This window comes from Ranitomeya variabilis, chromosome 8, assembly GCF_051348905.1.
Source record: "Ranitomeya variabilis isolate aRanVar5 chromosome 8, aRanVar5.hap1, whole genome shotgun sequence".
Taxonomy (NCBI): domain Eukaryota; kingdom Metazoa; phylum Chordata; class Amphibia; order Anura; family Dendrobatidae; genus Ranitomeya; species Ranitomeya variabilis.
Genome location: NC_135239.1, coordinates 36,656,957 through 36,673,068, shown reverse-complemented (window position 1 = coordinate 36,673,068; position 16,112 = coordinate 36,656,957). Strand labels below are relative to the sequence as shown.

General features: G+C 46.0%; 1 protein-coding gene across 10 annotated transcripts in view; it reads right to left on the bottom strand.

Moving 5' to 3' along the window:
• Positions 1-16,112, bottom strand: part of RC3H1 (ring finger and CCCH-type domains 1) — a 73,860-nt gene that overhangs the window by 42,627 nt on the left and 15,121 nt on the right. For 8 of the 10 annotated variants that reach the window (XM_077276262.1, XM_077276269.1, XM_077276260.1 and 5 more), the window contains exon 2: positions 3,673-4,064. In XM_077276262.1, coding sequence (XP_077132377.1) covers positions 3,673-3,903 — 231 coding nt within the window. In that variant the 5' untranslated portion in view covers positions 3,904-4,064. Of the gene's footprint in view, positions 1-3,672; positions 4,065-16,112 lie in introns of those variants that run through there. The other 2 variants (XM_077276264.1, XM_077276266.1) reach the window with 1 other exon arrangement.

The window sequence follows — 16,112 nt, the reverse complement described above, 5'->3', positions numbered from 1 at the left end:
CAGGAGAAACTGGACAACAACTTTTGGGGTCAAATTTCTCCTGTTACCCTTGGGAAAATTAAAAAATTCTGGGCTAAAAAAATATTTTTGAGGAAAGAAAACACATATATTATTTTCACGGCTCTGCGTTATAAACTTCTGTGAAGCACTTGGGGGTTCAAAGTGCTCACCACACATCTAGATAAGTTCCCTTGGGGGTCTAGTTTCCAAAATGGGGTCACTTGTGGGGAGTTCCTGCTGTTTAGGCACATCAGGGGCTCTGCAAACGCAACGTGACGCCCGCAGAGCATTCCATCAAAGTCTGCATTTCAAAATGTCACTACTTCCCTTCCGAGCCCCGACGTGTGCCAAAACAGTGGTTTACCCCACATATGGGGTATCAGCGTACTCAGGAGAAACTGGACAACAACTTTTGGGGTCCAATTTCTCCTGTTACCCTTGGGAAAATAAAAAATTGTGGGCTAAAAAATCATTTTTGAGAAAAGAAAAATTATTTTTTATTTTCATGGCTCTGCGTTATAAACTTCTGTGAAGCACTTGGGGGTTCAAAGTGCTCACCACACATCTAGATTAGTTCCTTGGGAGGTCTAGTTTCCAAAATGGGGTCACTTGTGGGGGAGCTCCAATGTTTAGGCACACAGGGGCTCTCCCAAACGCGACATGGTGTCTGCTAATGATTCGAGCTAATTTTCCATTCAAAAAGCCAAATGGCATGCCTTCCCTTCCGAGCCCTGCCGTGCACCCAAACAGTGGTTTACCCCCACATATGGGGTATCATCGTACTCAGGACAAACTGGACAACAACATTTGGGGTCCAATTTCTCCTATTACCCTTGGGAAAATAAAAAATTCCAGGCTAAAAATCATTTTTGAGGAAAGAAAAATTATTTTTTATTTTCACGGCTCTGCGTTATAAACTTCTGTGAAGCACCTGGGGGTTTTAAGTGCTCACTATGCATCTAGATAAGTTCCTTGGGGGGGTCTAGTTTCCAAAATGGGGTCACTTGTAGGGGAGCTCCAATGTTTAGGCACACAGGGGCTCTCCAAACACGACATGGTGTCCGCTAACGATTGGAGCTAATTTTCCATTCAAAAAGTCAAATGGCGCTCCTTCCCTTCCGAGCCTTACCATGTGCCCAAACAGTGGTATACCCCCACATATGAGGTATCGGCGTACTCAGGAGAAATTGCCCAACAAATTTTAGGATCCATTTTATCCTGTTGCCCATGTGAAAATGAAAAAATTGAGGCTAAAAGAAATTTTGTGTGAAAAAAAAAAGTACTTTTTCATTTTTACGGATCAATTTGTGAAGCACCCGAGGGTTTAAAGTGCTCACTATGCTTCTAGATAAGTTCCTTGGGGGGTCTAGTTTCCAAAATGGGGTCACTTGTGGGGGAGCTCCAATGTTTAGGCACACAGGGGCTCTCCAAACGCGACATGGGGTCCGCTAAAGATTGGAGCCAATTTTTCATTCAAAAAGTCAAATGGCGCTCCTTCCCTTCCGAGCCCTGCCGTGCGCCCAAACAGTGGTTTACCCCCACATATGAGGTATCAGCGTACTCAGAACAAATTGGACAACAACGTTCGTGGTCCAGTTTCTCCTTTTACCCTTGGAAAAATAAAAAAATTGTTGCTAAAAGATCATTTTTGTGACTAAAAAGTTAAATGTTCATTTTTTACTTCCATGTTGCTTCTGATGCTGTGAAACACCTGAAGGGTTAATAAACTTCTTGAATGTGGTTTTGAGCACCTTGAGGGGTGCAGTTTTTAGAATGGTGTCACTTTTGGGTATTTTCAGCCATATAGAACCCTCAAACTGACTTCAAATGTGAGGTGGTCCCTAAAAAAAATGGTTTTGTAAATTTTGTTGTAAAAATGAGAAATCACTGGTCAAATTTTAACCCTTATAACTTCCTAGCAAAAAAAAAAAATTGTTTCCAAAATTGTGCTGATGTAATGTAGACATGTGGGAAATGTTATTTATTAACTATTTTGTGTCACATAACTCTCTGGTTTAACAGAATAAAAATTCAAAATGTGAAAATTGCGAAATTTTCAAAATTTTCGCCAAATTTCCGTTTTTTTCAGAAATTATCGACCTAAATTTACCACTAATATGAAGCCCAATATGTCACGAAAAAACAATCTCAGAATCGCTAGGATCCGTTGAAGCGTTCCTGAGTTATTACCTCATAAAGGGACACTGGTCAGAATTGCAAAAAACGGCAAAGTCATTAAGGCCAAAATAGGCTGGGTCATGAAGGGGTTAAGATTGGTGCAGGTATCCAATGGCCGGATCCCCATTGATCAGCAAGTTATCACCTATGTAATGGATGAGTGAGTTATTCCCAACATTGCAAGTATTCAATATATCTGCTTGCAGTCATTAAAGGGAAAGATTCACAGTCGACTCCCAGATACGGTTCTTCTTATGGAAAAGGTGAAGGCCGCCATCCAATGACTGCAAGCAGAGCTCTTGAAAAGAAATAGATGCACACGTGTATTAAAATGATGCATGACTTTTACTAACATAAGATTAATTTTCTGAAACACTCAACTACAAATATTAATTTCTTGAATGTCAGACGTGCTCCGGTACAGAACAGCCCATTAGTTCTCGTCTTACTACCTGCACAATCGTCCGCATATTTTAAGACATCCGTCAACAATTCATTTGGGAAATGCCAATATTACCCAAGAACAGATCAACTTCAGATAGTGTGGAAACTTGAGATTTTCTTCACTATCGAACTTCCAGATGACGCTGTGGTGTGCAAATCAAGTATTGCATTAGGACATGGGGTCCACCACTTAGGACCACCACTCCATGAGCCACCAGGGACAGAATCCTGATCAGAGGGATCTGTCAAGGCATTTCATGGACAGTTATTCAATTGAATGCAGCCGCTCTAGGGTTAATATCTAACCAGATACCATATTGTATCGTATTTTTCAGTCTATAAGATGCACCCCAAATGTTGAGGTGGAAAACAGCAAAAAAAGAATTTATGGAAAAAAAATGTGGGTCCGTCTTATAGCCTGAATTTAGCTTGGGGGTGGGCTGGGGATTGAAGCTGGCGGCAGGAGTGGGGCGATCCTGCGTGCCCTGGGCTGCGAGGATTTGGGGGTCCCCCGGTAAGCTACATTTGGACTATAAGACGCACCCCTTTTTTCTGAGGGGAGAATACACCACACAAATTCTTTCCCCTGCTTTCTTCAGGAGCACAGTACTCCCCTGCCTCCCGACTTCCTACTAGCCAGGGGGCATGGCGCTCCTGAACACTGACAGTTTGGACAGGTGGCATGGTGCGGAGTGTGCGCTCTCCTATGCCACAAGCAGAGGCAGATTTTACCATGCAGCATCAAAGGAGGACAATGACAATGAAGTTGGCCGGATCTGCCAATTTTGGTGCAGCACTTGCAAGATCTAAAGCAAGGAGCTTACAAGAGCACGCTCCTTACCCAGGAACGCGGCAATCGCCGATAGACTGCAGAGGTGGTTGGTTTGCAAAGTTGCATGGTTTTACAAGCACTTTGCAATTTTATACATTTAATGAGATGAGGCAACCCCTTTAAGAAATGAATGAAGAAAGGCCTGCGGATAGCACAGAGCTATACAGGAGGAGGACATCACTGTGGTCAGACCAAAAAGCCACAAGGGCATCACTCACCTGAGCTCCTACCAGCTGAAGCAAGGCAGAGTTGACGGGCAGCAACTCAATGTCTGTGTTTATGGTGGTCTGGTCAAACGGACAAGCCTTGCGGTGAAGCTTGTTCAGGCACATCTTGCAAACTGTGTGCCCGCAGCCTAGGCTGATGGGTTTCCGGATGGTTTCGTCGAAGGTCTGCGTGCAAATGGGGCAAGACAGGAAGTCGGTCCATTGTGGAGCTTGTACAGGCATGTTGTCCCACTTTAAAATAGGAGCTTGCAAAAGCAAAAAAAGGGGGTAAGGGAGCTAAGCACAGATTCCACTGGAATCAAAAAACCTTTCCAAAATAAAGTTTGTCTTTCTTATATATCTTCTGTAAATACAGACAGTCAGCACATAGTGGAGTATGTGACCTAGAGGGGAGGAAAAGAGAAAAAAAGGAGGTTAGCTCATGGAAAGCAACATGGCGCCGGACAATATGAGCACCATGAAATATTACATTGGTGCCATCATGGTTCATCACATCTGGCCATTCATTTCCCTTGAAGTGGCCATGGTAATTCCCAATCATGTCATGCATAGATGGGCAACATCTCTCGGAGTAAGGCTGACCCCTATGATGGCATCCATAATATGCCCGAATAGTCAGTATTGGGCCATTTTCATTCTGTGCCTGCCACATACAATGGGCATGGGCACTAGAATACATACAGTGGGGGATATAAGTATTTGATCCCTTGATGATTTTTTAAGTTCGCCGACTGACAAAGACATGAACAGTCTATAGTTTTAAGGGTAGGTTAATTTTAACATTGAGAGATAGAACATCAAAAGTAAAATCCAGAAAATCACACTGTACAAATTATATACATTTGCATTTTGCAGTGAGAAATAAGTATTTGATCCCCTACCAACCATTAAGAGTTCTGGCTCCTACAGACCAGTTAGACGCTCCTAATCAACTCTTTACCTTATAAAAGACTCCTGTGCACACACTCAATCAGTCAGACTCTGACCTCTACAACATGGGAAAGACCAAAGAGCTTTATAAGGATGTCAGCGACAAGATCATAGACCTGCACAAAGCTGGAATGGGCTACAAAACCATAGGTAAGATGCTGGGTGAGAAGACAACTGTTGGTGCAATAGTAAGAAAATAGAAGAAATACAAAATGACTGTCAGTCGACATCGATCTGGGGCACCATGCAAAATCTCACCTCGTGGGGTATCCTTGATAATAAGGAAGGTGAGAGATCAGCCTAAAACTACAGGGGAGGAACTTGTTAATGATCTCAAGTCAGCTGGGACCACAATCGCCAAGAAAACCATTGGTAACACATTACGCTGTAAAGGTTCAAAATCCTGCAGTGCCCACAAGGTCCCTGTTACGGAACCCCCCAGAATATGTTGTGAGGTTATACAGTGCCTACAAGTAGTATTCAACCCCCTGCAGATTTAGCAGGTTTACACATTTGGAATTAACTTGGTATTGTGACATTTGGACTGTAGATCAGCCTGGAAGTGTGAAATGCACTGCAGCAAAAAAGAATGTTATTTCTTTGTTTATTTTTTTTTTAAATTGGGAAAAGTTTTTTCAGAGTGTCATTTATTATTCAACCCCTCAACCCACCAGAATTCTGTTTGGTTCCCCTAAAGTATTAAGAAGTAGTTCAGGCACAAAGAACAATGAGCTTCACATGTTTGGATTAATTATCTCTTTTTCCAGCCTTTTCTGACTATTTAAGACCCTCCCCAAACTTGTGAACAGCACTCATACATGGTCAACATGGGGAAGACAAAGGAGCATTCCAAGGCCATCAGAGACAAGATCGTGGAGGGTCACAAGGCTGGCAAGGGGTACAAAACCCTTTCCAAGGAGTTGGGCCTACCTGTCTCCACTGTTGGGAGCATCATCCGGAAGTGGAAGGCTTATGGAACTACTGTTAGCCTTCCACGGCCTGGACAGCCTATGAAAGTTTCCTCCCGTGCCGAGGCCAGGCTTGTCCGAAGAGTCAAGGCTAACCCAAGGACAACAAGGATGGAGCTCCGGGAAGATCTCATGGCAGTGGGGACATTGGTTTCAGTCAATACCATAAGTAACGTACTCCACCACAATGGTCTCCGTTCCAGATGAGCCCGTAAGGTACCTTTACTTTCAAAGCGTCATGTCAAGGCTCGTCTACAGTTTGCTCATGATCACTTGGAGGACTCTGAGACTGACTGGTTCAAGGTTCTCTGGTCTGATGAGACCAAGATCGAGATCTTTGGTGCCAACCACACACGTGACGTTTGGAGACTGGATGGCACTGCATACGACCCCAAGAATACCATCCCTACAGTCAAGCATGGTGGTGGCAGCATCATGCTGTGGGGCTGTTTCTCAGCCAAGGGGCCTGGCCATCTGGTCCGCATCCATGGGAAGATGGATAGCACGGCCTACCTGGAGATTTTGGCCAAGAACCTCCGCTCCTCCATCAAGGATCTTAAGATGGGTCGTCATTTCATCTTCCAACAAGACAACGACCCAAAGCACACAGCCAAGAAAACCAAGGCCTGGTTCAAGAGGCAAAAAATCAAGGTGTTGCAGTGGCCTAGTCAGTCTCCTGACCTTAACCCAATTGAAAACTTGTGGAAGGAGCTCAAGATTAAAGTCCACATGAGACACCCAAAGAACCTAGATAACTTGGAGAAGGTCTGCATGGAGGAGTGGGCCAAGATAACTCCAGAGACCTGTGCCGGCCTGATCAGGTCTTATAAAAGACGATTATTAGCTGTAATTGCAAACAAAGGTTATTCCACAAAATATTAAACCTAGGGGTTGAATAATAATTGACCCACACTTTTATGTTTAAAATTTAACAGAGCAACAAAACTTTTTGGTTTGTAAGATTTATGCATCTGTTAATAAATCCTGCTCTTGTTTGAAGTTTGAAGGCTCTAACTTATTTGCATCTTATTAAACCTGCTAAATCTGCAGGGGGTTGAATACTACTTGTAGGCACTGTATGTATGTATAATAGGTTCCATGTGAGATGCATGTCCCTAATGCATCAGCCCACAGGCTGCGCCCCTGGGCAGAGGAGACAAGATATGCCCCTTCTGACCTCCCCCACCTTTGTAATTCCCAAAGTAAATATCGGCAGGCTCCGGCCACCTGCGGCTATTGTAATGTATGTCTGGCCTGCCGCTTTTCAATTGGCCTGCCCTCTGTATCTGTGTGATATATTCTGTGTCCTGTGAGTAAAGTGTTGACACACTGGAAATACGTGGAGAAGCAGTGATCTTTTATATGCGCCCATGTAACCAAGCAATTCCAGCCAGCGTCCTTCATTCAGACTCCAGCCAAAGCAGAGTGGACCTCCTGAATCACGGGGTGGTACTGAAAGAGGTACTCCAGCACGGTAGACCCCATTACAGTCCCCCCTGCACAAGAAGGCACAAGTGCAGGCCCGTCTGAAGTTTGCCAATAAATACCTGGATGATTCTGTGAGTGATTGGGAGAAGGTGCTGTGGTCAGATGAGACAAAAATTGAGGTCTTTGGAATTAACTCAACTCACCGTGTTGGGAGGAAGCGAAATGCTGCCTATGACTCAAAGAACACCGTCCCCACTGTCAAGCATGGAGGTGGAAACATTATGTTGTGGGGGTGTTTCTCTGCTAAGAGCACACGACTACTTCACCGCATAAATGGGAGAATGGATTGAGCCATGTACCGTAAAATCCTGAGTGACAACCTCCTTCCCTCAGTCAGGACATTAAGGCTACTTGCACACGCCGGGATTGCCGCGGAAATTTCCGCGGCAATTCTGAAACTGTGCTGCGGGTAAAACGCGGAATTGGCATGCGCTAAACATTAGCGTTTTACAAGCGTAATTAGCTTGCAGAATGCTAGCGTTTTCCAAGCGATCTGTAGCATGGCTTGGAAAACTGATTGACAGGTTGGTTACACTTGTCAAACATAGTGTTTGACAAGTGTGACCAACTTTTTACTATTGATGCTGCCTATGTAGCATCAATAGTAAAAAGATCTAATGTTAAAAATAATAATAATAAAAAAAAAAATTGTGATATTCTCACCTTCCGGCGGCCCCCGCAGCCTTCCCGATCCTCCAGGCAGCTTCCATTCCCAGTAATGTCTCACGGCAATGACCCCAGATGACGTGCAGTCTCGCGAGACCGCTATGTCATCACAGGTCATTGCTGCAAAGCATCCCTGGGAACGGAAGCATCGCGAGGAGCGGGAACGCTGTGAGAGACGCCGGAAGGTGAGAATATCATAATTTTTTATTTTAGTTCTTTTTTTTTTTTTACAGGTATATGGTTCCCAGGGCCTGGAAGAGTCTCCTCTCCTCCACCCTGGGTACCAACCGCACATGATCCACTTACTTCCCGCATGGTGGGCATAGACCAATGCATTCCTATGTGTGTGGAATCCCCGTGATTCCGCACAAAGAATGAACATGCTGCGTTTTTTTCCGGAATGCGATTCGGCGGCGGAAAAAAAATGCAACACGTGTACAAAAATTGCAGAATGCATTCTAATAATAGGATGCTTCGTGTATGCGTTTTTTTCACGGTTTTATCGTGGGAAAAAACGCGAAAAATCCTGACCGTGTGCACACAGCCTAAAAATGGGTCGTGGCTGGTCTTTCAGCAAGACAATGACCCAAAACATACAGTCAAGGAAACAAAGGAGTGGCTCAAAAAGAAGCACATTAAGGTCATGGAGTGGCCTAGCCAGTCTACAGACCTTAATTCCATAGAAAACTTATGGAGGGAGTTGAAGCTCCGAGTTGCCAAGCGACAGCCTCAAAATTTTAATTATTTAGAGATAATCTGTAGTGATGAGCGAGTATACTCGTTACTCGGGTTTTCCCGAGCACGCTCAGGTGGTTTTCGAAAATTTGTTAGTGTTCGGAGATTTAGTTTTCATCGCCGCAGCTGAATGATTTACAGCTATTAGCCAGGCTGAGTACATGTGGGGGTTTGCTTGGTTGGCTAGGGAGTCCCCACATGTATTCAAGCTGGCTAGTAGCTGTAAATCATCCAGCTGCTGCGATGAAAACTAAATCTCCGAACACTAACAAATACTCGGAGATCACCCGAGCATGCTCAGGAAAACCCGAGCAATGAGTACCCTCGCTCATCACTAAATGATCTGCAAAAAGGAGTGGACCAAAATTCCTCCTGACATGTGCGCAAACCTCATCATCAACTACAGAAAACGTCTGACTGCTCTGCTTGCCAACAAGGGTTTTGCCACCAAGTATTAATTCTTGTATGCCAGAGGGATCAAATACTTATTTCCCCCACTGTACATACAGTACATGGCCATGGATTCAGGGGCAACGTGAAAATCCAGCATTAAAGAATTCTTATCCAACAACCCCACCTCCAACATGGACAGGAATCGTGTCACCAGGAGGTTTCTGATGGTAATAGTGCACACTACAGTTGGGAGGGGATTATGGCCCCTCTACTGTTTTGGAGGAGGGGGGGGGGATATCAGCTATGACTACATGCTTATCACTGGTATTATCTGAAAGACCGCCATAAAGACTGGTGCCGCTGCTCGGCTCTCAGCCCTGTGCCCTCCACTGGTCTACTGACATAAAATGATAGATGTGCAGCTGCCACTGATCGGCTGCAGCCTTCACAATTCTGTCCACCCGGACGGATGACTACAGCCGATCATGTAGCATCTTTTATGCCAGGAGTTCGGTGGGGGACACAAGTGCTGCTCTGGGAGGTAAGTATGGATTTTTTTTTTTTAAATTGTGCAGCACCCTGGGCCCATTAGTAAGGGGTTGTTCAGTTGTGGGAACCCCCTTTAATTTGAGTTCCAGCTAGGAAAAATGCTGATCCGCCCTAAAGAGATCCAGCTAAAATGCCAATCTGCCCTAAAGAGATCCAGCTAGCATGGACAATGCAAAATAATTCTGCTCACAAAGGTTAGAAACGGTCTCTAGCACCACCATAGGTTACAACGTTGAAAATTAAAGGGGTCCCCCATCATCAAAACTTATTAACTATGCACACGAGTGGGGGTCCCCGAGTCCCCTGTGCAAATGGAGCAGTGGCGGGACCACCAGTCGGTCTATGGGACAGCCAGACATGGCCGTGCCGGGTTTCTCCGTCTGTCCTGACGGTAAATGGAGCAGTAGTCGCACATCGACATTATGGCTCCTGTTCACACAGCAGATCCTCGCCTTCGTGGTTATACGATTATAGGAATCTATAAAGAGGCTTATATGAACCCCATTTTGGCAGAGTCGGAGTGAAACTTTATAGAGATAGAAGTATTAGCCCCCTACAGGTCATCCAGAAGCCTGAGTGCATGGAGACCTATGACGGATGATGACTCACAAGTCATTACGTCACGGTAATCCAGTCGTATTAATACAACGCCAAATAAAACTTACAAGACGTTGTCTCCGCCACAGATGAAAGGAAACCCCTTCTCCATAACCGCACAGACATGTGAGCGGCTACCGGCCCGTCTGACAACTTGCCAAGCTCACTCAGCCGGGTGACTCAGGAGTTACACACATTTAGTGCACAGGTCCAATTGCTCTGGTTTCATGATACTTTAAAAGGAGGCGGCACGCCTCACCCTGCCTCATTAACCCCTCAATCCCTGGAGGTTCACACCGGGCGGTGAAATGAATCATCAAAAAGGAGGAAGATGTGACAGAAAAAAAAAAAAATTACAAAAAAAAAAAAATGAAAAGGGGTCACGTTATTGGAGTGACTCATAGAAGCTCACAGCAGACAGAAAAGACACTTCTATCTTGTGACCCCCGTGGGCGATAAAGGTCGCCTTACAAACGGTTAAGAATAGTGCGCCTGTGACACCGGGCACACGGGGCAGAGACAAATATAGAAGCCGGAAGGAAGGAACGCAACACACGGCCCAAGCAGATATCATCAGCTAGCAACCGGACAGAAGCTCGGCCCGGGAGCAGGAATGCTAGACGGAGCTCATCACATCAGAATCTTAAGGAATTCCTGTGGCCATGATTGCCATCTTTCCAGAGGACCTGTCACCAGGTCAAGAGTGGGCAGTTTTTTCCCTTATTTTATCCCCACCGCTCCCCTGAGTATTGCTTTTTATTTTTTCCTAAGTCTGACATACAGGTCCGGAGATATGGGATGTTTTATATCTAGAATCTTTACTAAAGGGGCGTGGCTCACAGGATCCTCAGGGGCGTGTATTTAAGATTACACTGTGAGCCATGCCCCCTTGGCAAAGACCATTAAAATCAGCACCAGATAAGAAGGCAAATATCTCTGGAACCGTATGGCGGATTTGAAAAATACAAAAACCGGAATACTCAGGGGAGCAACGCAGGAATAAAAGATGAGGAAAAACTGGACACTTTTTTTTAAAAAAATTTAAAGTGTCACACCAGTAAACAGGCTGTGTCTGAAACTGCAGCTCAGGCTGATATCAAAAAATGCCACGCGACAACATGCAAGATATGAAGATTGCGGTGTCACAACTAATGAGTATCAATGGAGACCCAATTCTAAAATTGTTGCGAAACCCAAGTCGCTGACAGGTATCACTAGCACTGGCCTTAGGTGAAAAGTGTTGTGCGACACGAAGGTTACTGTGTTATTGCCTCTTCCAATTGTCCATGGTTTTGCATTGTGACCCGCAACCGCAACATGTCTGTCTAAAAAAATCCAAGACTATTTGATTATTTGGGCTGCAGGTCACAGATTTGGCTGAATGGAAAAATCAGCTTTATACGACCTACACTGAAGTTTATGAAAGCAAAGTTGTGCGCGACTTATGATCAAAAATCAACGTGACGGATAACGGACGCAGATCCCAGATACGACCCGTGGACAGGAGAGGATCTATTTCTGGCTAAAAGCGGACATGTTTTTTTTTTTTTATTTAATCCTGACAATCCTTCAAAAAAGGTGCTTGCTGAAATAGGAAGTCAATTTGGTTCTGGATGAAAATGTTAAAAAATAAATTAAAAAAAAAGAAAATATTTTGAGACTACAACTGGGGGAAACGCGTCTATTCGGGGGGGGGGGGGGTGGGGGTGGGGGTGTCCTAACATACAATAAGCTGGCAGTCTTTAAGAAAAAAAAAAAACTACCGGACCCTCACAGTTCCTCGGTAGTGCCCTCTGAAGGACCCCCTTGCTTACTGTTCTGGAGGTCAAGTGACCACTGTAGACAATCAGTAACCACTAATTGTTTGCAGTGGTCAAGTGTTGCTTAAGTTCCAGTGCGGATGGCATGTGACCACTGCAGCTAATCGGTGGCTGCAGCAGTAACCTCATGTTATTCACCAGAAAGGAAACCGGGAGACCAGTCCGGGAACAAGAGAAACAGTGGATGGGGGTTAGGAAAGTTATTCTTTTTAAAACATTTTTTTTTTCTAATATTAAGGCCACCATGTTATAAAAAGTAGTGGACAACCCCTTTAAAAGTAATTGTGCAGCGCCTGAACTATTTTATTACATTTTCAGGAAATACTTTCTTTTATTAAAACTCTTGGACGGCTACACAAGGAAGATATGTGAGAAATAGCCTGAGGTGGGCAAGTGGCGGAGAGTCACATGCAGAGGACATGATGCATCAACTTGTATAAATCCAGTGTGGAATTTGCGGCCCACACCCACGGACTGTCATCTGTAGGGACCCATGAAGAGAGCAGAACTGCTCGCTCCCCACGGTATCGGTGCTGATCATATAAAGACGGCCCCCCCTATGTGGATAGCAAGCAGCTGCAGCACTTCTTGGCTATGTCCCGCGATTCTGGAAGCCGGTGAAGTCACCGCCATTCACCCGGGAGTGCAGGGTGCAGGAATCACACGCTCGGGGCTTATGCAATTAGCACAGACATCCGTGATGTAATAAGTCCTGATAATGTAATAAGACGAGCACCGTCCCTGTCCCTCCCATACCCAGGGTCGCCCGCCGGTCTCTATACATGACTCCATGATGGCCAATTACTGGCTCCTGTCCGCTGCAGCAGGATGTACAGAGACCAATGGGAACATGCATATACTGTAGCTAGGGATTGGCTGCAGCGGTCACATGTCCACCCAGATAGAGGAGACAAGAAGGGGGTTCAGCAAGAACCAGAATGGGAGAGGAGTTGGTAAGGCGAGCATTACCGTGTCATTATTATTACCACGAATATCCCATCTTATTGTGCTTTAATTATTGTACTGTTAACGTTGTTACTTATGACTTGCGTTTGAAACTGTTAAACTGTAAAGCGCTGCGGAATATGTTGGCGCCATATAAATAAAGATTATTATTATTCTCAGCAGTTTTTATATAAGGTTTAAGGCTTTGTTCAGATGTTGGAATTTTGCACTTGGCAGTAAAAACACTGAAGTGTAAAACGCAGATATTTGCTATTGCTGATTTATAGGCGTGATTTTTTTTTTTTTATTCGCCAAAAAAGCTGCAAAAATGCAGCACAAATGCTATGCTGCAGGCTTTTTTCCAGACTTTTTTTTTTTTTTGCAATTTTTCATTACTTTCAATGGGTAAAAAAATGCTGCAAAATGAGAACGGACATGGTGCAGATTTGATTAAAAAAAGAAAAAAAGAAAAGGGAAAAAAAAGCACACGTGCCGACTAGAGTCTCCGCTGCTTCTCACACAGCTGTAGCAACAATGACAATCTAGTCGACACGTAACCATAACCAAAATGCATACATACGGTCCCATGGCCGACCACCGGCTCTGCCAGTACAGGGGAATTATGACAGTGGGCGTATTGCACATGGTCAGGATTCATCAGTCTGTAGCCATGCAGAGTAACAGCAGACTATTCAGCCTTGTAAATCCTGGACAATCCCTTTAAATGATCACTCGTGCCGTATTATTGTTTAGCTAAAGGGGACAATGTGAGCCCAGGGAGAGCAGGCGACCTATAGCAGTGGCCTCCGCCATGTCTACTAGACCGGAGTCCCAGCAGGGCATCCATATGACTCCAGGGCAGATGGGCAGGGGTTGTTCTTAGGGGGCACACTAGTGATGATGCTATCTGAGCATGCTCATTTTAGTTTTTTTTTTATTATTTACAGCTGGTTTAAGCTATGGTATGTTCACACATTGCATTTTTGCAGCGTTTGGTTGCAGCGAAAAAAAGAAGCAAAATGTGAACATAGTCTTAGGTGAGTATTTTGCAGCAGATTTTTTGGCAGGAAAAAAGCTGCATGAAATAAGTTCATTTTTGATGCATTTCTACTTTCGTTTTTTTCCCACATTTATTTGAATAAGTATTTGAATAAGTGAAAAACTCTACAAAAAAAATGCTGCAAGAGTCGACAAAAACACTTTGCTGGCTCAAATCTGCAAGGAAACAAAAAGCAGCGTGTGCACGAGGGGTCACCAATCTCACGCACTTTGCTGGGACTGGAAAATGCTGGCCACTTGCTTCTTGCGCACCAACAGCAGCCGCTCGCCCTAATGCAACAATTGCGCCCGCTCGCTCCTAAAGCAACAATTGCGTCAACATGTCAATGTTTTCAGCGGTGGTGGTCCCAGACAATCACACAAAATGTTCAGGTCTATTAAAAAAAAAAGGTCCCTCCAGAATAAATATCTCCCTAAGTCAGACATCAGAGCCACCAGGAAGAAAACATTACAATTCTCTGTGCCTTCCATGTAGCATTTGTCGGCTTGCTCCTTGCACAGCATTGCGGCTGCTTGCGCTTTATGTAGCATTTGTGGCCGCTCGGTCCTTGCCCAGCATTGTGGCCATTCGCTCCTTGCACAGCATTTGCAGCCACTCATTCTCCGCTTAGCAATTGCGGCCGCTCGCTCTTTGCCCAGCATTTGTGGCCGCTCGCTCCTTGCACAGCATTTGCAGCCACTCATTCTCTGCTTAGCAATTGCAGCCGCTCGCTCTTTGTCCAGCATTGTGGCCGCTCGCTCCTTGCCCAGCATTGTGGCCGCTCGCTCCTTGCCCAGCATTGTGGCCGCTCGCTCCTTGCCCAGCATTCCGGCCGCTCGCTCCTTGCCCAGCATTCCGGCCGCTCGCTCCTTGCCCAGCATTCCGGCCGCTCGCTCCTTGCCCAGCATTCCGGCCGCTCGCTCCTTGCCCAGCATTCCGGCCGCTCGCTCCTTGCCCAGCATTCCGGCCGCTCGCTCCTTGCCCAGCATTCCGGCCGCTCGCTCCTTGCCCAGCATTCCGGCCGCTCGCTCCTTGCCCAGCATTCCGGCCGCTCGCTCCTTGCCCAGCATTCCGGCCGCTCGCTCCTTGCCCAGCATTCCGGCCGCTCGCTCCTTGCCCAGCATTCCGGCCGCTCGCTCCTTGCCCAGCATTCCGGCCGCTCGCTCCTTGCCCAGCATTCCGGCCGCTCGCTCCTTGCCCAGCATTGTGGCCGCTCGCTCCTTGCCCAGCATTGTGGCCGCTCGCTCCTTGAATAGAATTGCGGTCGCTCGCTCTATGTCACATTTGTGGCCTCTCGCTCTTTATGTCACATTTGTGGCCGCTCGCTTTTTATGTACTATTTTCCAGCGCTCGCTTTCTATGCAATACTTGCAGGATCTTGTTAAAATCGAATATAAAAATGCAGGCGATTTCCAAACTGTGTGTGAACTGGGGACAAGGACCCCGCACAGCAGAGCGATTCTATGACGGCGCACAATGCGAGCTCACAATGCAGCGATTCAGATAAAGCGTGTAGGAGCAGAAAGCTGTCGTGCACATAACACAGAGCTGAGCTTGTGCTCCGGACCGATGCTGGCAGCCTGGGCAGACGCACCACACAATGGTGGCAGCCAAACAAACGGGGGCAAAGAGCTGTCGCTACAGCAATGGGCTCAATCCTTATACAATGCAGCAAAAAAAAAAGAAGAGAAAAAAAAACCCGGCTCTTCCTGTCAGAGGTTACACAATATCCCACACCCAGCGCTGCACAACAACAACAAGCTGCCCACAGTGTGCACAGGAGCCAATGCCAGCCGTCACTCACCAGCCTTCCGCCCCTCCATCAAGCTGCCACCAGTCCCCGGAGGGGTCCGGACCGTCCCTTTTCTTGGTCTGAGAGCACCTCAGTGTGTAATAAAGTTGCTGTCTGCTCAGCCTGGCTTCCTCATTCCTGCAAGTTATTTGCAACGCCCTCCTTAAAGGGGCAGCGCTTCTCTTCAAGAAGAGGAAGTAGTGAGCAGTCATACTGGTTCTATGTGCAAAAAGAAAAAAAAAAAAAAGAGCATGAACCGCACATCCCAAAATCATACGTTGATCTAAAGCCGCTAGGCAAAAATTTAAATACTGAATATGAGGTTTTCAGTTTAACATTCTGATCAGACTGTATGAAGCCCACTGCCCCTTCACGGCAAACCTCGTAGTGGGTCCTAACGCCCTAACGGAGCGGAGCCGTGCGGCGACCACCGCCGCAGCGGCCATGCACCAGCAGGGCGGACGGCCTGTTGCCCCACAGCACCCATGCTGCGAGACTGAGTCCCCAAG